Source organism: Poecilia formosa, unplaced genomic scaffold (genome assembly GCF_000485575.1).
Source record: "Poecilia formosa unplaced genomic scaffold, Poecilia_formosa-5.1.2 Scaffold3, whole genome shotgun sequence".
Classification (NCBI taxonomy): domain Eukaryota; kingdom Metazoa; phylum Chordata; class Actinopteri; order Cyprinodontiformes; family Poeciliidae; genus Poecilia; species Poecilia formosa.
Window position 1 is genome coordinate 2364645 of NW_006799942.1, and position 22345 is coordinate 2386989.

Here is a 22345-nt window from a genome sequence, read left to right on the forward strand (position 1 = left end):
ATTCGTTAATGGAATCCGCTTTTGATTTAATCTCAGTATGAATCCAGCTGTCCTTTTAAAGCCTCACAGGTTGTTAGAGAATATTTGTGAAGAAACGTAATGAAAGTCAAGGAACACACCACACATGTAAAGAAGAACGTTTATAAATCATGGTTAGGTTATAAAACAACTTCCAAGGCTTTCGACATTTCACAGTGCACTAATCAATCCATCATCTCAGAATAGAAAGACCGTGGCACAACTTCCTGGGACATGGCAGTCCACCTAATCTGGCAAACTGGGAAAGGAGAGTATTAGTCAGACAAGCAAGCAATAGTTTGTTAAGAAACTATTAGACATGTAAAGTGGAGGGAAAGTCTAAGCCAGCCATGTAGGAGACAGCTCAAGTAAAGGAAAATATTTAAAAAAAAATTTAAGTATCCATTTGTATCATTTACTTCTATTTTATGAAGTATTTTTGAATTTAATTTAATTTCCACAATAATGCCCTTTTCTGTCTTGGTCTACCAAATGTAGAGGAACTATATGGGAACTCCTGCCAAGTAAATATAATCGCCATTCTCCAGAAATTTCACCAGAAATAAAAATGATCTGCCATGTTGGGAACAAAATTTGCAAAGGAGTAAACTAGTGTACTGGTGCATGAACACATAACACACATAAACACACACACACACACACACACACACAAACAGACACACAGACCTCTGTGTTGAGCCAGAGCATCATTTACATAAAGAGGAAGCTAAAATCTTTGTGTGTTTGCTGAAGGTGCAATAGTAGCATACGTATTGTCAGTAAGGGAAGCATATATGTGTCTGGATTTAAATAGAGGTTCCTGAATGTGAAAGAGCAGCATTGTCCAGCCCAGCTTCAGCGTCCACCGAGCTACTACGATTTTGTCATGGAGTCCTGCAAAGTGGTGGAAAATATCTACCTGCTGGTCGTTGTCACGCTCATCAGTGTTCTTCAGAACGGTGAGATGAAGACAATAGTTTTTAAGGAATTTTAAAAACTGTTTTCTAAACTGTTTAACAGTTTTCTGTTTGTGTTTTCAGTGTTTTTTGCTCAAAAGGTTGAGAGGGAATGCAAGAACCGCAACACGAGCGGTTCTGCTTTTCAGCGAGTGTCTTGTGCAAAGTGAGTGCCCTTTTCTCAACTCTTAATTTCGCCGTTAACATAAAGCAACTGAGAAATACTCTGTTTCTCTGTTACTTTATACAGAAATAGAATAAGATTACTTTGTGTAATGGTAAGGTTTAAATTTTATTTAAATTACTCCAAATATTACCCACCACTGGGAGGCTGTTCATAGTTTCCCAAACTAAACTATGTTAAAAAAAATGCCAGTAAATAGCTTGTTAATAGCCAGTAATTTACAAGTCACTTTATTACTTTGCTTTTTATGTAAATAAATAATAGTTTTGCTTAAAAAGTACTCATGCAATATGCTTAGTTTAAAACTTGTATTGGCATTCGCACTTGGGTGAAAATATCCAGTAAATGATAATAGCGTCATTAGAAAGAAGTTCATAACGCTAACAAAACTTGAACTAGATGAAAATCCTTTTTAGGAGATGATTAATTTTTTTTTTTTTTTAGATTTTCTCTTTTTGGCTTGGTGTTTATATACTGTTTGGCAGTGAGTTACATCATAGATTTTTCTCCGGTTACTCCATTATTCCACAAGCAGCAACGCTCTTCCTGTTTTAACAGAAAATGTTCAAGTCATATCCTCTCTTTTGTTTGCTAGGCAAGATAAAACAAATGCTGATCTTCTGAACTGTTTTGCACATTTTAAAGGGTTGTTTTTAAGAAAACGTTCATAGAAAGCAGCTCAGAAGTCTACATACACTCATAGGTATTATGTAACAGTTCTGAGATGACTAATGTACTAAATTCAACGACTTTGCAGCACAAATTTTAATTATCTTGTCAACATCAGGACAAATTAAATTCTTCCTCTTTCTCTATCTAAATGGCCCTTAGCTTGCTGACTGTCAGCCACACACTTTTTGAAGCCATTGTCAGCAAGCTTCTGTCAGATACATTTTCCTGGCACTCAACTGACTTTCAAACATTTTTTTCGTAAATATACAGTTGTGACTGGGTTAATGCTTAATGTTATTTTGTTGTATCCATAGCAATTATTCCATGTGTTATTGCATTTTGATGAAACATTGGTGAAATTTTTTTATCATCTAGCTGTTTGTTAGTTAGGCCCCTCACTGGCAAGAATCCCACACCATGATGCTGTCACTACCGTGCTTGACAACAGGAATTGTATAATTAGACTCGAAACCTTCATCTGAACTACTCCGAACATGTTCTTGTCATTGTCACAGCTCAGCTCAGCAACGTTTTCTCCTGAAAATGTTTTGGTTTGTCCTTGCATGCAGCTGGGATTTTACAATCAAGCTTTTGGAGTTGGAACAAGGGCTTCTGTCTTGTTGAGCAGTTTAATGAATCTTTAAGCACATAAATAAAATAAATACAATTATTGAGAGATCTTAATAGTGACAGAATAATACTGTCTTTACTGTAATGGTCTTTAAGATTTTAATCCTGACTGGATTATGCATCAACCAGCTGGATTAGCACAAAATACATTAAAGGCTTGTTGCTGCCATGTCAACCTTCCAAACTGCTCATGTCTTCTGGGGTTGTGGTTCAATTCTACTCCGCATTTCCAAAATGAGCAGCAAAAAATGAAGCAGTTCTTAGTCTTTATACACTACTGGAACAAACTTCCAGAAAACTGCAGAAGTGCTGAAACACTGAGTTCCTTTAAATGAAGGCTAAAATCCCATTTGGTTAGAATTGCCCTTTGATAAAACAAAGGGCAATTTGTTTTATCAACCTATCATTGTTTTCTCTTACTTTGCCACTTCAATGTCATGTTGTTTTGCTTTTTTGTTATTTTTATTTTCCTTCTAATTATGTAAGACGCTTTGAATCACTTTGCTGCTAAAAACAAAACAAAACAGTGCAATACATATAAAAGGGCCATGCCTCACCTTACCTTGCCTTACCATGCTCTCCCCAAGAATAACTTCCTTTGGACATTAAAGCTAATCTTATTGATCTGATCTTATGTCAGTGGTCGTCTTATAGAACTGACTAACATGAGGTTTCTGGAGTAGTCTCTACCTGAACACTGCTGAAAATCATTGCAGTTAAAAGCTGAGTTTGTGCTAGGAAATGAACCAGGTTAAATGTAACACAGAAATCCTTCCAAGCAGGAGGTCAAATGTGACGTTTTGATCTTTTGAAATGAATCACATATATGATCACTCAAAAGTTTGGAGACAACTTTGCATTGAATTGATTGAGAAGGCGTGTCTCTCTGTTTGACAGGTGGGGCATCTTTTACAAACCTTTGATTCACAGGTCAATGTTTTGTTTGATTGCTTTGCTCTCATGATTCGTTAAAGTTTAAATGTATGACTCAATCTGAACATAAAAATGAAACTACAACCTTTCACTTTAAGATTGACCACATCAAATGTTAGAAAAGCAGAAAACTTGAAAAAAATTAGATTTTGAGAAAATCAAAATCTAATTTAACTAGCATGCTTTTGTCTGCAGACCAGCAGTGTACTTTCAGTTTTTTTTGTGTGGAGTTTTAGACTCTATGACAATTATGTTTCCTAGTTACTACAACTGAGCATTTAAAAAGCTTTAGCCCACAGCCATAAACTCATTTTTATTGCTGCAACTTTCTGCAACCCTTTAGCGATTTTTTCAGCCCATCATTGCAAATTATTTCCCCTTAGTTAATTACAGCTGTTGCCGATTATGTGTTCTCTGATGGTTGTAACTTGTCCAGTTTTCACATATTTCATTGTTTGTCTTGTCTTGGGCACTGCAGATAGATTTTTGTATTTCAGTCTCTTTTTTTTCTAGTTCTGTAAAGACTAAGTTAACAAATACAATTTGCTTCATCGCAGCCGGAACTGCATGGATGCCTACCCGACTTTTCTGGCAGTGATGTGGTGTGCAGGAGTTTGTCTCAGTCAAGGTAATGATTAAGCTTAGTCAATAGGCACGCTTTTGTCCTTCATTTTTACAGCCATGGGGGTCTGACTCATTTGAGAGGAGTTCTGTTAACAAGGAATACTTTTTATGTTAACTGGAATCATGTTATTCAACATTTCCAGCTGTAGTGAAACAGAGTGTACCCTTTTTTTAGTATGTGACACTTACACTTAGCTGTAAAACAACATGGACTATAGTGAAACATATCATTTGGCAATGGTTTTTGGCATAATGAATAGAAAAAAAAATCTCAATATCTTGTCATGTACTTGATGTATGTTGCAGAGTTTACACACAAATTAGCAGATCAAATGACTGGCAGTAGTCTTAGTAGCATAAACAAGGGGTAGCTGTCTGAGACAATAGCCACTTTTTACATGTGTTTCTTTTTAAGCATGATCATAAGGGGAGGGATTACAACATTTATGCATCGATTCATACAAAGCTGTTTCAAATGTTGAACTCTACTCAAATGATACTAGGATTTCAATTTCCATTACAGCAACATGCTGAAATTAAATTTGAGAAATTATGTATGAGGCTTGAAATTTCTAGTATTTGTGGCCCCCATCTGTTACCCCGCACAAATCTTTCTGGAAGCACCCCTGCAACTGTCATAATGTCATAGTTAAGAGCTTCTAAAATATAGATCAAAAGAAATAGTTTCAGACTTAGTAGATTTCCTGGGCTCTCAAATTGTACACTTGTCATTACATTTATATAGTAGGTCATGTAAGTGTAAAAAAAAGTTTATATAAAGTTATAAATCCACCTTCTTTGCCCCCATCGCTTCCTCAAGCCCCTGCAGCCTTCGCCGGGATCATCTACCTTCTTGTCAGACAGAAATACTTCATTGGATATCTGGGACAGAGCTCTCAAAGGTAAGCCAGTTTATATAATAGATATATACATATCTATTATGTATATGGAAATCATTTTTGACTAGTTATTTTATTGCACAGCACTCCTGGGTACCTGTTTGGAAAACGCATCATCTCCTTCCTGTCCCTGATGTGCATTGTGGGCATCTTCAACTACCTGCTGTGGCGCTTTTATGGCAGCGACTACAAGGAATACGTAGAAACCATCACAAACGCTGCATCTGCTCTCCTGCTCCTCCCATAGCTCAGCATGTCACATATAGGGAGGAACATAAGTACTGAACATGCCAGTGTTTTTAGCAGTGATTATCTCTTATTGCTAATGGGGCTATTGACATGTAACACAGATAATTCACACATACACAATACAAAAAAATAAGTCTATAATTTCAGCTAGTTGTAATAAAGCATAATGGCACAGGGAATAGCAATTGAACACAACAAAAACTAACTTAAAAGAAGGCGTAGACAGCCAAGAACGCTGCAGAAATCTGTCAGCACTTAAAAAGCAACACTACTCCCTATCAGCAACAAATAACTGGTTTAATCCCCATTAAAACCTATAAAAGAGATTACTTCCAGCATGCAAGAAGTGGGAATCAAGTATTGCAACCTTGTTGTTCCAGAACCTGCTGAAGGAATTAATTACAGATGCGTTTCTAAACTGCTGAATGTTCCAGTAAACAGAGATTACTGGAACAACCTTGGAGTGGAAAGAATTTGACCATAAACCAGCCACAACTAAGTTTTCGTCACAAGATTTTCAGCAGAATAGTTAACATGATCCAGAGAGCTGTCCAAGAGTCAACGACCACCAAACATGGCACTAGCAGGTCCTGTTGGTCCACGAGAACAGAGAGCAATTTGGTGGAGACATTTTACTCCACTTCACTAACAGAACTGTAAGGTTTGATGGTGGGAACATATACAAGTCAAATTAGGGTGGATTTTAGTTAATGAGCTCGGAAAACAAAGGAAATACAACTAATTGAATGGGACAGACTAGAATTAAGCCGAGTAGGCAGAATTGGAGATGCAAGCTTACAGAAGTTCAAATTCCTCCTAACCAATGTAAGGTACTAGTTTCTTTAAAGGGATAAATTGTCAAATATTTCTTTAGTTCTCAATTTCTCCAAGTAGTTTTAAGAAAATCTTTTCATATTATTCCACTTTAAAATTGTAGACAAAGTTGTCATGTTGATTTCTCAGCAGCGCTACTTTGGTTATTACCAACATCTGTGAAGTTCATGTCAATAGCTTCATTACATAAGTTCAATGTTTTTTTTTTTTTTTGCATATCCCACATTCAAGTCAAAAGTCACAGAATTAAAACGCTTTAATCGCATGTAAAAAGTTTTATTTCATTTTATCATAAAATTATTCTACAACCTTAAGAAAATAAACCCAAATGAAACAAAAATATTCCAAACATGTTCAATCACTGTACAGCACAAACTGCAGAACCCAGTTGGAGAAAAAAATATATACATGTACATTTAAAAAAAATATATATATATATATATTTACATGTAAAATATGACTATAATCTCAAAGGCATCCCAGATTTCTTTTCAGTCTTTGCTGGTACTTTTCCACCCACTGACCAGCAGATGAATCCAAAGCCAGCAGTTCAAATACCAAACTCCTGACAAAGCAGCAGAGTTCAACTGATTGGCTTCTCATTCACTGATGAGAACACTCCTCTTCAGTTTTCTTTAAAATATGCAGCAACAGATGCTGGAAAACTTTGCAGATACAATCCTTATAGTCTCCCTCATGTGTTTCTTATCAGTCTCAGCTGTAAAAATAAAGCACAGGGTTAAATTAAAAACAAAACAACAACAAAAAAAAAACACTTGAATGTTAATTTTATGATTAGGTGTGCATAAGAACAGTTGACTTGCCTGAAATGATCTTTTGCTGCGGCCGAACCAGTGAGGGAAGTCAAATAGGGCATCAGAGTAGTACTTCAGGGTGAAGGAGGCATCCTTCCATGTTGGATTATATTTCATCAGGTTCTCAGCAATGAGGCCTTCAGCAGCCAAGCTCTGCAAAATTTCACTCAAGTCAATCTGAAGTGGAAGAAGAGCCACATTGAGTTACCAAAAAATAATTTGCAGCAGCAGTAAATTAATAAACAGAACAAATGAACAAAAACAGCTAAGTTTACCTCCACCCTGTAGCTCTCTCCAGCCACGGAGGAGATGGTCCAGTCCAGGCCTTTCTCCATCTGCCACTTCATCATCGGATTCCCACCATTGATGGACAGCACGTACTCCTGCAGAACTACAAACAATGGAAGACATTTTAAAATGGGGACAAGTAGGAGTTTGTAGTTAGACACACACAAAAAATGTCCAAGTGACCTCAATTCTGTGCTGCCTTTAAGCCAATTACTCCACCCAGCTGCAAGCTGCCCAACATGAGTCATTTAAACCGGTGCATGCAACCAAATGAAAAACACTGAAACTAGCCGAGCTGCAGGATAAAAGGGACATTTACCTCTGGGCTGTATGGGCCCCTTCTTGCTGGCTTCTAGCATGTTTTGCTCGCAGAGAGAAACCAACACATAGATCCTCTTGGACAGCAGACTTTTCCTCATGCTGGTATACTCCCACAAATTGTGCATTTTAAGCTTCCTACAAGAGAGGGTATAAAAACGAGTTTCAATGAGTTTCATTTGTGCAGATTTATTGAATACTTTATTCTATGCAATGAGTGTCTGTTACTCACCTTCCTAGTGAGTTTTGGAAAACTACATCAAAATCCCCGGAGTGAAACTTATCGATGAAAACCAGGTTCTCTTCTCCGCACTGGACCTGGTAAGCCGAGCCCACGGCCTTCACGGTGAAACCCTCCGGTGGGTTTTTCAGAAACTGACCCAGTTCTGTCACTGTGGTCCCGTTGGGTAGTGTGTTTATCGTCATGGTGTCCCGCTGCCAGTCTCGAAGCTCCTCTTCCAGACGCCGCTGCAACTGTTTACAGGATAACTGAGTCAGCTGTAGCGCGAAGAACTCTTATATAGTTGCTCATGACGCAACTTCCGGATTCTGCCTGCCAAAATAAAAATTCACAGCCAGGATTTGGTCACGGACATAATAAAGTACAAAAACAAAAAATAGCTTTTTTAAACTCTCAAATCAGGTGCCGTATTTTGACTTTACATTCAAAACCAATACAAAGCAGTGTATAAAGTAGAAGAAAAATTATAGTTTTTAACAAAACAAATTTACTCTGATACTCTTAAATACAGTGGAAATCAATGCCTTTGGAAGTCACCGTATTGATAAACTAATAGAAATTATACATAATAAATAACTGAAAGGACAGGCAAGAAAATCATCAATGAATTTAGCTAGGAGCTTCATTAAGGAAGAAAAATTAAATAAATTTGGCAACAAAGCTTGTTGTCAAATTTAAATATCTATGTATTTATAGTTTTATCTTAGAATGTAAGTTGCAAATGCAAATGTTTTGTTTTCTAAACTGCTGTTCAGGTTGTGATAGTAGACTGGCATTATCTGAAATGTGTTTTATCTTATTATCAAATTCATTGAGCCTCAGTATCTTAATAATTTTGAATTTGTGGCAGGATAAAGTAACCTTTTATTCTATGAAAATCATAAATGTTGAAACGCTTTTAACATATACAATCCGACAACATGGACATTATTATTTCAAATTATGTCATTACAGTTCTATATCTTCAAAAGTGTATTAAACAGAGTGGTTGATTCAGATAAATGCACAGAACTTCCAATAATTACTTTTCTAACATGCACCATGTGTGATCATACTTCTAATAGGTGCCTCATTTTTGCACTTCCTTCTTCATTTTGCAGTTCCGAAACAAACGCAATTTCTGAAACAAAGATGCATTAACACTGATATGTTCCTTATCCTTCATGTGAACAATCTGTTCCGTGAAATGGGACTGTGCTGTTGCAATGCTTTGATTCATGATTTGTGTCATCAGTTTGAAAATACTTCATGACTTTAGCAATGCTGTCACTATTAATAAAAACCCTCCTACAAAGCAAACTAAAGAGTCATTTATTCTTAAGTGCAAAAATCCACTTAAATATAAACTCCAACTCTTGCTTATTTTATGGGAAAATTTAAAATGTGTAAAAGTTAATTTAGATTGTACATCAGTTCACATGTGCTTTATAAATCCAGTAGAAGTAGTAGTGCAGCTTTTTTCACTATTGGTGCAGGGTGCAACTTGAAGGAGTAATTGCAATTATTAAGTTGTCCACTCTTACAACTAAACTCCAAGGTTTTCTTCTTTTTTTTCTCCGACAGGTCTGGCAGTAATATAAATGTTGACTGGTTAGTGAAACTGAACAAAAAAAAAAGTGGTAAATCACAGTTCGTTTCTGATTTATCACACAGATTAATATGTTTTCACAGACAGCTAACGTGGTTTGGATAGGATCTGGAAAAACTGTTTTTGGTGTTTAATGATCTAAAACATTTAAGTGTAAAAGAAAAGAGCAACTATGGAGGAAATCTGTGAGGATAAATACTTTTCTTTTACAGTATTTTCATAACCATAAATTTATTGCCATGTGTGGATTAAGTGACAGCTCAGCCTTTTATCTTCCAGCCTGACCCTTTGCAAACAATCTTATTTTTTTGCAGCCCTTCCACTTCCTGTAAGATCTTCAGTGAAACGTGATTTTGTTCTGACCCAGTTACTTTCATGTCTGCATTCAACTTCAATGCTGGTAATATTGGAAAACAATACAAGTGTTTGACAAACCACCTGTTTGTTTGACAGCCTGTCCTTGTGCACACACTTCAGAATTTTCCATTACTAATTCACATGCATAATTTACACACATTGACCAAATTGTTGGTACCAATCTGTTAACAAGGGATTGGTTTCAGTGATAATGAAACCAGTTTCAAAATAACTTGAAACTGACAAAAATAATTAATTGTAGGCATAATGTTAAAACTTATATTCTCTATGCAATTTAACATCTGATTGAAGTAACATTTTTGTACAATAATTCAGACATTAAGGGGTCACTTATTGATCTTACCTCAGCCTGCTGGTTTTCTTCCATTCACAGTTGTTTCCTATATTCTTCTCCCTTTGTTCCCATTTGTCTCTGATTAACTCTTCTGGTTTGCTTTGTCATTTCCACTCCTTCTCAGTATTTAAACTCCAGCATTTTCATTCGTTGTCACTGGATATTTTTGTTATTTGCTTCCCAAGTTCCAAGGCCTGTTCAGTCTGCATTTGTTCTGTAAGTTCTTTTATTAAAATATTTTATTTCACCACAGTTCTACTCTGCAGTTTTCAAACTTAAGGCATGACAGTTAGCTTGCGAACATGGAATACAATGAACACGCTTATCTGCATTAAATGGTAAAGATTTACATTCCTGAAGCAATCTATGGGACATCTAAACAAATCAATGCTCAATTTGAAATTAAAAATCTTATCCATGAGCTAAATTGTATTCTTTCACTAGCTATAAAAACAACAACATAGAGACTTTTAAACAAAGATGGACAATTGTAAGATAAAACTTTTGAGGAATGAGTTAAGAGGTGAGGACCTATTTGTGTTACATTACAAGTGATATTTCATGTAAACAATCTGTCTCATGAAACATGAGCCAAAGTGAACTGCCACACTATTGAACCTTACCTGTTAGCTCTGCAGCCCAACCTACTGTAAACAATCCCAATGATTTATTGCTCTTCCACTTCATCTAACTCAACAGACTGTTCCCGATAACAGAAAGGGGAAATCTATGTTGGTTTGACCAACACATGTTTAGATCACAGGTTACCCTGAATCAGCAGCAGTCACATCACCCAGACATTTTAGCCTGAAGGAAACAGAAAGAAAACAGACAAACTTGTCATGATTTTGTGTTTAAACGTTTTACAGGATGAGAAAAAAGACATGTCTTGGTTGTTTTTTGGAAATAGGACCATGTAGCAGCAACAACCAATTCAATTTAAATCACTTGGTTTATCTAGCATCAAATGTCATCTTGAGCCACTTTGTGAGATAAACAGATTTGATTTATATTTAAAAATATATAAACTAATCATCCATCATCTATACTAGCTTGTCCATGCAGAGGAGCAGGTGCTTTTCATCACTGGTCATTGGGTGAATGGTATGGAACACCCTGCACAGGTTGTCTGTCCTGCAGACACACACTCATACTTTAAGGGCTCAGCAGAAAGAAACGATGCCTGTCATTCCCTATTAATTTCCCATGAACTTGCACGATGAGGTAAAAACCAGACCCTTGTACTACACTTTATTTCCAGAGGGTCTGGTCTCTGCAGCTGAAAAATGATTGCTTCCTGGAGGCGTAGACTGTGTTGAAGTTTTAGATTTTACCCAATGACTAAGGTTTGTCCGTGATGCATGTAATGCGTTAGTTCAACGCTGTGAAGATTACGGCAAATTGCCTACGCTGTAAACAACTCTCCCCCACTGTGAAGATAGAAGTGCCGATTCGAACGAGGCGTTTGTTAATGTTAGTTCATCATTTGGAAGCGTGACCAACACGGACCGAATGGTTTTGTTCACTTCCTTCACTGCCATTGCTAAAGGTACAGAGACACTATAATTCCAAAACGGCGCAGAAAACTGATATCATCAATTACAACTTCTGTCTCTATTTACTTTGTGGCCCGGCTCAAATTCTACATGGGCAATCCATTTAAATGGAAGAAAGCCCAGACTGTCTGTGAAGTGAGATTTTAATCTATTGTAAAAGCCTGCTCATCTCCAAACATAGACTTAGTTCTGTTTATTAGTTATCAAGCATTTTGCTCTGAAACTAAACCAGTGCTGAGCAAGTGAAGCCTATTCTTTTGCCAGATCTTTGTATGCACAGAAATAAATAAATATGTTGAGCTTTTATAAAGAAAATTTGTTCATGTTTGCTGTATACATCTGTATATAAAATTTAGTACAGAGTCATCTTAACACAATTGCACAATTTTGTGTGCTTTATGTTTTGATGTGAAACCTCGCTAGGTTTTATTTCCAATCCTGTTCTTGACACTTTTCTAGCAAAATGATAGGGTTTTATTTTTGAATACCTATTGGCTTTAAGAACACCATATGTTTCCAGCCTGATTTTATTGCCCTTCTATTTATTTGTTACCTCTGCTGCGTGTTATACCGCTGTACACACACCTCTCATTTCTTTATGGGATACTTCACCTGATTTATGCAAAATATGTGCAACTCAAAACAGTGCTTTTCATCTAATATTCTGTTTGCTCCTCTGGAGAACATTTTGCCAGCTCTTTTGTGCCAAGAATCTTTTGATATAAGGAAATTAAAATGAGTTACATTTTGATGAATAGACATTGCAAAGACAAACTGACCTTTATTAGATTTTAATTGACTTGTTTTTCCATTCTGTTGCATAGATAACCAAAAGCAAACAGGCTCACACTATGTGGTTGAATATGCAAAGAATATAAAAAAATTATTAAGAGTTTTTTTGTTATTGGATGTTTGGGGCTGCGAACCATAAAAAAGTCTTCAAAGTAGATAAATCTATCCTCAGATGAAACTCATGCTGCATACCATTCTTGGTGACAAACAAAATAAGAATGCAGACACAGTCAGTAAATATAGATACACCCAATCAACAATGATTCACTGGGTTGACCTAGCCTTTTCCAGCAATAACTGGAAACTATCTGTCCTTTCTGTGACCTCCTTGGTCTTTTACATTGCTACTGACCTAACACTGTCTTTACATAAAGTTGCATCGGTCCATTAGGTCCCAGGCTTTGGATTAAGCACAACTCTGAGGTCAAGCTCATGTCTTGACTTCGACTGGACCGTTGCACCTCCTTCACTTTTTAAAATTTCAGCCATTGTCTTGAAGATTATGACAATTGTTCTCTGTTCCTACATGATTCAAGGAGCAAGGTCAGATGTTGGACATATGTTTATTATATATGTTTTTACATTTGTCTCTAGATAATCTACAGTTTATGTTAGGCTCAGTGTCTAATAATAAGCACAGGCCATATCCAATCCATCAATGTGTTTGACACAAATGTTTGTATTGGTAAGACGTATTTGCTTTACACCAAGTTCAATGCTGAGTGTTACAGTCAAACATCTCGGCTTTTGTCTTTCTCAGATAAAGAAAATTGCTGCACTAACCATACCATTCAGCATGTTTTTTTTTATGACTGCCTCTGCCAGGCATTTAAGGTAATCATCACCAGTAGGTTAGTAATTTTCCTCCCCAACATATGAGAAGATGCTTGTTTCAAAGTGCATAATTACAATGTCGAAGAGGGGAAAACCAAGTCCAGCTCATACTTGATGTCTTTTCCAGTTTAACCTATATTCTTTACTTATTTTAAGTCATCTGTCTCGTATGTCCACATCTAAGGAAATTGTTCCAAGATGAGGAGTATCTCTAATCCTTGAGACGGCAGCAGACTTAAAAGCATGAGCAGTGTTCATAGGGACAGGTAGTGAAAATACAGGGATGTTATATGAAAACTAAACGCTAAAACAGTATTGCTGGAGTTTTATGCTGTCAAGAGACTGGGACTGATCTATGTTAAATGCCTTGTTTGTTAAAGCAGGTGTGTGATGGTGCATTTAATTCCCAACCTATGTGATAATCTAATTGCAGTTGGTCCTGAAAGGTGGTTTTATTCTTAATCAGAGGGGCCAATAGGAGTCCTTCCAGGAATTATAGGACGTGTAATGGTAGGCCAGCAGGTCGGATGTCCTCCAAAGCATAGGAACTTGGTTAGGCCAAAATTTTATAAGTGCTGCAGAATCCTACATAGCTGGGGAGCACAGTCCTTTATCACTGCAGTAGAATAATGTGGCCCATTGAACGGAGAAACGTTGTCTATATGTATTCAAGTCGAAACGCCTGACTTAGAATAGGTTTAATGATTTTCTTTTATAATTATTCTTTTTCATTTTCTGTATATTACGACTCAATGCACCTGAAATCAATCACCGTTGGAGTGAAAAACATCGAGGGGTGTCGGACGCTTCATTGGCAAGGCATTCAAACTTGAAATAGTGATTTTCCACATATGACAGTGTCCACTAGAGGCCGCTACAACTTCGCAGTAACTAACCCTCGCTTTACAGGCAAGTGGACTGGCATCTCCAAACGGCTCAGGCAGCCCAGGAATGATGTAAGCTGTCCCCGGTCGGTAAAGCAGCAGCCACGGCTATCATGTCTCAGCATAATGTGGTTAATGGCTGTGAACTGGTCGCTGTGTTTTTTCTTTGGCTCGGTAAGTGCAGTAAATGGTGTAATTGCATTCAGTCAGCGTTAGCTAACTCGCTACACCAAGCTGGAAGCACTTCGGTAGACTGTCGGCTAACGAGCGGAAGTGGCGTTGATATAAACTTCAAAGTTAAGGTCGTTATAATAGTAAAGTTAAAATACGTAGGTTTAATTTTAATTAAGACGTCTGAAACATATTTTTGGGCATATTCTTATCAGTTTAATTCATTCAAAAGATTCACTGTAGTGTTGGTTGAATTGTATTTTTTTCTTAAATTTTATTATGATATCAGAAAAGGAAATTATTCCTCTGTAGTGTTTGAAAACTTGACGTAACACTTTTAAATCACTATAAATATATATATAAAAATCAATAAGCATTAAGCATTTTAATAGCTTGTAAACATGATTTTTAAACGTATTGAAAATATTTCTTTTGCTTGCAAGAATTTAATAGATGTTTATTTTAAAGCCATGTGAAAGGTTCTACATTTAATGATTATTGCTGATGGGGTTTTTTGCCCATTCGAGGCTTTGAGTGTAGTCCATATGCTGTTGCTTGTTACTGAATTTGAATAAATTTTCTTTTTAAAGCATTATTTTAAAACTGATGATAATACAGTGTCTCACAAAACCATTAATCCCTAAATTTTTGCACTTTTTTTTTAACAAATAAAATGCAAGAAGTGTGGTCAACATGTGTATTAAAGCCTCTGATACTAGTAAAAAAAATCCAGTCACCTTGGTAAGTAGAGTGAGATTAACTGAGAACCAGTATGATGGGTGTCAGTTCAACGTATTTACATTGATAATAAGGTTTACTGTTACTTCACTTGACCTCTAAATGGCACGGCTGACTTAACAGAAGGAAAGTGACAGAATAATGAAACTTGTGTCAAACTATAAGTCTAAATTTAAAACAAACTTTAAAAATGTGTCTGTTTGGTGAATATTGGCTTATCATTAAGAGTAAGAGTGGTGTTGCTTCAAAATTATATTAGCAGAAGTTAAAAGCATGGTGCTCTAAAACTACACTATTACGTATATATAGTACATTGTAAGCTGAAAGTTATTTGAACTGAAATAGACTACTGTCATTATTAGCGCCCAATGGTTTTTATTGTAGTTGTTTATTGACGTGCAGTTATTTTGGTGCTAATTGCATCCTAATGCAAGAAACAGAAATGTAGTTTTTTAAGTTTATGATGAAGATAGTTCATCCTTCAGCCAGATTTTTGAATAATAAAACTGTTTGTGATACAAATTCATTTCTAGACATTAATTTAGTAAAAGTAACTTACTGATACATTTTTTTTAACACTGTGGTTTGTGTCCCACCTAATGTGTTTCCTTGTACCTCCCTGCAGGCTTCAAATCACGAGGATCCGCCTGCACGGGGCTCTGCTGGTGAGTGAGGTGTTTAGTTCCAAGTGATTTGATGCTTTGTAGTAAACAGTTTCACTAGAAAATGAAACCAGTTTCATGGAGAGCACTGACAACATTTTAATTTCCTCCTGAAGTTTTGTTGCTGTAGATTTCTATTTTCCTTGGGTGGCAGAGTCTAAATGAAAATCTCAGTGCCATATGTTTGAAACTTGGAACTCAAAGACTAGCTTGAGGATTTAAAGGATAGGCTGATAGTTCTTGTTGCTGAAAGTTTGATTGGACTTCATAAAATACTCCTCATGTATTACATTGCATTACATTTTTGAAAAAGTAATCTGACTCTGTTGCACATCTCTTGGATCGTGAGTCTGATATTTCTATTTCTAATAACTGCACAGTATTTCTTTACGTCATAGCTTGTACTGTATATTATTACTATGATTGTTGCTATTGTTAATCTTGTTTTTATATATTGTTTTAACACTTCAAGAACTTTTGGTGTGAAACTTAATATCTGATTTTGCTGTCACACCCGAATTTCTCCTTAGTGAGACATTAAAAGCTGTTTCTATTCTATTCTATTCTATTCTATTCTATTCTATTCTATTCTATTCTATTCTATTCTATGCCTGCATGCTATATTTAGAGTGAGAGTAAACCTGGAATTTAATATTCTCATATTTTGTTTTCTGGATTTCTCTTTTTCTGGACAGTGCTGGAGGAGTTGGTAATAGTGATTCAGAGTCAGAAGAACTCCTACCATGCCCAACGTGGTTACCAAAGGAAGGAAAAGATTCTGCAGGATGCGGCTAATCTCGGGCAGGTAATATTTTTTGAGCCATTAAGGACTCAGAGTTTAGAACTTGATGTTTGCTTGAGATGTTTATTCATCCCTCCTACAGTCTCAGTCACAAAAACGTTGTGGGTGGTGCGATGTTTATTACAGCATCCAGTGAAAAATTAATTTCCATATGTGTCATGATGCAGTAATTGCTGCTGCCTTTCTACTTTGTAAGAAATTTTAATTCTGATTTTGGTCCTCAGGTTTATGTTGAAACCGTGGAAATATTTTTCCTTCTGTGGTTGAAGTAAAATATAATTTTGATCAAAACATTCACATTAAAATTACTCCAAGACATAAAATGCTATCTCCTAAATTGAAAGGTAAAAAAGTGGACAAAGGCATAGAGAAAAAAAAATCTATATATTCTTCTAAACACCGTCCAGTAAGGTCTAGTTAATTCTTCTTAATTCAAAATGACATAGCTTATGAATAATTAAGTCGATCTTCTGCACAATGTTTTTGACACAAGACAGCTGAAAACATGACACATTTATGGGTGCAGATTTAATGAAAACTCATGAAATCAACCTTCAGTTTAGAGGATGGAATCCGAAATATTTTTTCACAATTTCTTGCAGCTCCTTTGTCATTAGAAAAGTGGATTTTATTGATGGTCCCTATTAAAACAAGGTTTTAAGATGTTGGCTAACAGGTGTGAAGTTAATTTCGTTGCATTAATGGGTAAAACATAACAGATAAGGCATTTGGAAAACCATGTATTAATAATTAAGATCCACCTTGCTGCAACATGCTGATCTATGTTCTCCTTTGAGAAAGACGAGTAATCTAATTGAAAAAGCAGAGTCACATGGCATTTCACTTCGGTTAGGCATAAATCATTACCTGGTTTATTGGTGAGTTTTTTCTAATTTGTGTAGGTTTTAAAGTTCTAAATCTTCTGAAACTTGAACAAACTCGTTTTGTAGTCTTGTAACATCTCGGTGGGGTGGTGTCATCTACAGTCACTGCAGCTTGTAAACAGTAAATGTGGTTTGTCAGCTGGAAGCCCTTCAGCCGTAAATGGTGTGTTTGTAAGAACATCAAAGAACTGTTCCACGGAGCACTGATTGACTTTGACAACCCTGAGATTTTTGTTTTCAGGAACCACATGTTTTTGATGATTCACACTCCAACATCATCCTGAGACAGAATGTGTGGGTTATGAGAAACAGGACTTGAACTGCAGGGATCGCGAGTGCCACGAATCACTTTGGTGTCAATGCAGCCACTCTTTAACGTGTTCGGCAGTTTAAATAAGGAGCTGCACGACATGATGAACGTCCATCATAGTAAATTAATTTAAATAAGTTGCTTTCTGATCATTAGTGAAATGTCAAAATAACAACAATTATGTCGGTATAGAAAGATGTTTGCGTGCCACTTTTTCAAACTTTTCCGTTTCAACTTTTTGTTGAAATGTATTTGAGTTCAGTTCAATTTATTTTCCCTTATTGTCACAATAATTTACAAAATTGTAATATTAAGAAAAACGTTTTATACAGACATTCGTTATTAAATCAGACCAATCATATAGACAGACTCAAATTCAATTCATCTTTATGCAATATTATGCAAACAAGAAATTCAGCCCAATGCCGTTTGTGGTAACTTCTAATTTGAACAGAAGAAAACGTGGCAAAACATCTGGAGCAGGTCAGAAATTTATTTTTAAAGGTGTAACAGACTTTGCATCACATTGACTCTAAAATTAAATCTGCAGGGTGAAAAGATGCAAAAATATCCTCAATATGACAGTACTGCTCCCTAGCGGCAGCATGGTCGCAAAACACTTAATCCTTTGTGGATAAACATATTACAGATAAACATGTTAAAGAATGCTCACATGTATTTTTAAAAGCTAATACTAAAACATTATCCAAGGAAGTCCAGTAATGTCTCATTCTGAAGCATTTGGTGGAAAATAACGTTTCCTTTTTAACAGGGAACCCTGTAACAGAACCCGGCTCAGTAAGCGCGGCCATCTGCTGCTCAGTATCAGTGAACTGGAGGTCTGGGAAGGATTAGTAGAAACCCAAAGCAAACAAACTCGATGAATAGGAGCTAAAATTTAAGCAATATTATCTAATTCTCAACAAAACTCATACTCTAACATTTTGGAGAAGCTGAAGACGTTTTGCTCACTTGGGCTTCCTGATAATAAAATTAGCATTGCTCAGTTGCAGCATATAGATTGGCAATATTTCACAGATGAAACAAGGAGAAACCTATTTAATATGGTATTTAGGGGAAACATCCTTGTCAAAGATAACTGTGAAGCTTTTTGCATTAGCACTGGAGGGGCTGAACTAGAGGCAGCCAGAATCTGACTGACTGAGCAGTTTGCTTTTAAAAAAGCTCAGCATAACAATCAAATGCCTTCCCATGCTGTTTAATAAATTTACCAGGTGGAAGTGTGTATAAATAAAGCATGGAAAGTGCTTGAAAAAGTTTTTCTTGCCTGGAGGAATATTTTTTTTCATGCAAAAAAAGGGGGAAACTTTTCATTTTCTCCTACAGAGTTGTTCGCGGCCGTAATGGGTGCTACATCTTCTAGAAGTGCTCAGAGACATGCTGAGAATCTCACCACTAGCACATCTGATGCGAACATGCTGCAGTGACAGACTGTGTTGCTTTTCCTAGATGTAACACCTGCCTCTGCTTGATGGGCCCTCCGTTGTAGAGGAGGTTTTGCATTGTGTATTTAACTGGATGCTTGTTTTAATTTCAACAAGGCATTAAACGTGACAAACACTTTCTCTCTAATATAGTTATAATTTCTTTTCTTGTTAATGGGCTGTGAAACTACTGGGTTAATGTTGCCACTTAAATATGCACAGCATCATTTCCGTTTGATTCATATAGTTGCCTTCTATATGCCAAAATATGAACCATTACTCCTTCTGAATGTAGATCTCATATTTGTTTTACTTGCTTAGTTGGAACATGATAAAATCTTTGTACCAGAGGCAAATTAAAAAGGTTTTTTTTTTAGGGGGGTGTGGGGGGTTTGCCATAAAATGGTCTATTATGTAACTTGCTTTCACTCAAATCAAAGCTACAAACAGATGTTTGCTGCTTGCCAACAGTATGAAGAGGAGGCCAACACCTTGGGTTAGCTTAGCTGCTTAAATGTTGAATTTTTATTCAAAGTGCAATGAAAAAAGTATCAAAATGCTTATTTATGGTCACATACTCCCTTCATTCTCATCCAGTGTGTTGGGTAACCTAATCAGAGCTTGGCTGATTCAAATACAACGTGTTTATGGAAATACGCAGAGCAAAATAGTGCATGTGTCATAATCTGCTACGTTGGATTCTTCCAGTTTTTAAAGCCACGTAAACCAGATGTACTCGCTGGCGTCGTTTTGTCACATGTCTGTTGGCAATCTCTACATCCTTAAAACTTTCCTTTTTTTATGCAAATCCAAGTCAGAGTGAAGAATCATCTGTGGCTTAAATTAAGTGAGGGATATCAGACAGGAAAGCAATGTTCAGTCATTTGTTAGATCCATATTTAGCTGCATATGCATTATTCTATCAGATTCTGATTAAAAATTAGGCCTATAAATGGGTACTAGGAGAAGATTTGTGAGATTTTCCACATTACTCATTTTATAAGGAAGGTGATCAAATATAGTAGCTTCTGTCCAAATGACAGCATGACTGGCTCAAAGCTCCACATCAGAAGCAGACTGCAAAGATGTTCTTAATTAAGAAGTTGCTGAGAAAGGATATTAAGTGCTGTATGGGTCAATTTAGAAGACAATATCTCAGCTTTGGCTCAGTTGGTATGATTTAATCCAACATGTAATTTTTTTTTCATTCTTTCTTCTTTGGACGGGGAGTTCAGAACACTGGTTTATATTCGAATGGCTCCGCTCCGACTGTCGTACACTTTAGTTTACTTCTCAGATGTATTTCACTCAGACTTGACTACAAGCTTCAGTGTTAGAGACTCTGGATTAGTTTGAAAGTCTTTATTTTATTCCTTTTAAAGCTGGAAACTAAAAGTGAGCCCACAAAGTCTCTGCTTCGTCTATAAACTTTACAAAGATAATCCAGAGATGTAGGGTGAAGGGAAAGAAACACAACATGTTCATACCTCTAGTAGACTTAGGTATATATATTTATTAACATTTCACTCGGATGTTTGTTTTTAAAAGGAAACAAGATGGGTATCCCACAAAGGACAACTGAACAATAAATAAGTTTTAATTTAAAATATTTATCTACATTTAATGTTTTAAAGGCATGTGAAATGTTACTTACCCTAAAGCCTTTACATATCTGCTGAGTAGCTCTTTTTTATCTTTCCAATGATATTGTGATGATTTATCTTTGGTGATGAGCTCCAACTCTTTAAAGTCTATAAGATTCATCTACTCTCACATTGAAGCCCCTGGTGCACTGCTTTTTAACAATAAGCCTAAAATTTTAAATCTAACTAACCTTTTATTTTAAATATGCTAAATACAGTCTGCGTAAAAATGTTTACAACTTTTGGATAAAATCCCCACTCTTTTGCAGAACAGCGCCTCCTAGTGGTAAATCTGACATGCATGACTAAAAATATCAGGCAAAAGTATTTCTTTTATATAGTTTGCGTACTACATGTACTTTTTTGTCTTGTTTTCGTCGTTTAAAAATAATTTTTTTTAGGTTGTATGTTAAAAAGGAAGGTAATAAACTCTATATTCCAACTCCATTCAATTATTTTTAAGAACTGCAGTCTGTTTATTCTAATCCACATAGGGGCTTCCAGTGGTTCTCCTCCTCCATGAGCTGTCAGATTATGAAGGAAACTGGAGTATTCTTCCTGTTCTTCCGCTGTGAGTGTTTAATGCACCAATTGCAACATTAAACAAGTCATAAAATCGCAAATGTTTTATTATCCAGACTTCTGTTGTAAATATCCCTGTGTGGGAAATACAGGGAATAACGTAATAACTTCCTGGACATCTTTCCAGTCTCTCTGCTATTTATGGAGAATCTGCATCCTGGTTTTTGTTCGTAGAAGAGGAAACAATGGTTGTTTTGCATGTTCTCCAAAAAGTTCTTAAAAGATATCCGGTCCAAGAGGTGAGACTTTTATTTTATTGTTTAACGTTGAAGGACTGGATGTGGATTACAGACAGTATTTTTGAAAACGAACTGAGAAAATCTTTTTTCCCCATTTTCTTATTTACAGGAATGGTTTTTGGGTCAGCGTCTCCATGACAACAAGCCCTCCATTGTTCACCACTACGCCTTTTCGGAAGACCCCACTTCTTTTGGTTACCCTGACCCAGCAGCTGGTTGGGCTTTAAGTGCTGCACTGCACCAAAGGTGTGTGAGATAGTCTGTCGTGTTTGGAAATGTGTGAAAATTACCTGTTTCAGTCCTTTCCTCCAGTCTTTTACCGCACATTAAGCTTTTTATTTTATTTTTCTCTAAAATGAACCACCTTGTGAGTATCAATTAGAGTCCCTTTGCTAATAAAAAAAAAGTCAGTGCTCATAAATTCTTCACATTACTCTTCAAAACCACTATTAGATCACTGATTAGTTCACTCACTTACTGGATGCAGTCTCAACCTTCAGATTTGCTGAAATCTAACCTCCAAAAGCTGATTTTTCATTAATTTTCTGTGCCTTTCACTGCCTGGTTTCAGCTCCCACTAGCAGTAAAGCTTACATAATCTCTTTTGTGTTTCAGACTGGCTGAGCGGATCCAGTCTGAAAATCTGAAGTCGGATTTCACCATCGACTTGACCCACGAGGTACTCGAAACCACTTCTAAGGGTTTGATGGGGATTTGTCAACCTCTGTGTTTTCGTGGCGCATGTTAAAACTTATCTGCTAAAAAACAGCTATGTTTTCATGTGTCATCATTGTCAGGCTTTAGTGAGGAGCCTGTATATTCAGAAAATATATTGTAAAAAA

General features: G+C 36.3%; 3 protein-coding genes across 4 annotated transcripts in view; 2 read left to right on the plus strand and 1 right to left on the minus strand.

Moving 5' to 3' along the window:
- The first annotated feature begins 722 nt into the window (after positions 1–722).
- alox5ap (arachidonate 5-lipoxygenase-activating protein) lies at positions 723–6265 on the plus strand. The gene is made up of 5 exons (XM_007554533.2): positions 723–977; positions 1059–1140; positions 3951–4021; positions 4838–4919; positions 5001–6265. Exons 1-5 carry the CDS (start codon positions 905–907, stop codon positions 5161–5163), a joined length of 471 nt encoding a protein of 156 aa, XP_007554595.1. The 5' UTR covers positions 723–904; the 3' UTR covers positions 5164–6265.
- Positions 6266–6439: 174 nt separating this feature from the next.
- On the minus strand, positions 6440–8288 carry medag (mesenteric estrogen dependent adipogenesis). The gene is made up of 5 exons (XM_007554521.2): positions 7653–8288; positions 7422–7558; positions 7090–7205; positions 6824–6991; positions 6440–6717 (listed from the first exon to the last, which is right to left on the minus strand). The coding sequence occupies exons 1-5, from the start codon at positions 7844–7846 to the stop codon at positions 6694–6696; spliced, it is 639 nt and encodes a 212-aa protein (XP_007554583.1). The 5' UTR covers positions 7847–8288; the 3' UTR covers positions 6440–6693.
- Positions 8289–13979: 5691 nt separating this feature from the next.
- b3glctb (beta 3-glucosyltransferase b) overlaps positions 13980–22345 on the plus strand; it is a 27412-nt gene continuing 19046 nt past the window's right edge. The window contains exons 1-7 of one of the 2 annotated variants that reach the window (XM_007554546.2): positions 13980–14201; positions 15562–15601; positions 16294–16403; positions 21177–21253; positions 21392–21503; positions 21613–21749; positions 22119–22182. In XM_007554546.2, the coding sequence (XP_007554608.1) occupies positions 13995–14201; positions 15562–15601; positions 16294–16403; positions 21177–21253; positions 21392–21503; positions 21613–21749; positions 22119–22182 (747 nt within the window). In that variant the 5' untranslated portion in view covers positions 13980–13994. The remainder of the gene's footprint in view (positions 14202–15561; positions 15602–16293; positions 16404–21176; positions 21254–21391; positions 21504–21612; positions 21750–22118; positions 22183–22345) is intronic. The other variant, XM_016672934.1, reaches the window with a different exon arrangement.

Bases quoted from the DNA above. Each gene is read 5' to 3' on its own strand.
- alox5ap (XM_007554533.2), top strand. From the start codon at position 905: ATGGAGTCCTGCAAAGTGGTGGAAAATATCTACCTGCTGGTCGTTGTC. The intron at 1,141-3,950 runs GTGAGTGCCCTT...GCTTCATCGCAG, and splicing joins CAGCGAGTGTCTTGTGCAAA to CCGGAACTGCATGGATGCCT. The intron at 4,920-5,000 runs GTAAGCCAGTTT...TTTATTGCACAG, and splicing joins CTGGGACAGAGCTCTCAAAG to CACTCCTGGGTACCTGTTTG.
- medag (XM_007554521.2), bottom strand. From the start codon at position 7,846: ATGACGATAAACACACTACCCAACGGGACCACAGTGACAGAACTGGGT. The intron at 7,206-7,421 runs GTAAATGTCCCT...CATTGTTTGTAG, and splicing joins GGGGCCCATACAGCCCAGAG to TTCTGCAGGAGTACGTGCTG. The intron at 6,718-6,823 runs GCAAGTCAACTG...TTATTTTTACAG, and splicing joins GCAGCAAAAGATCATTTCAG to CTGAGACTGATAAGAAACAC.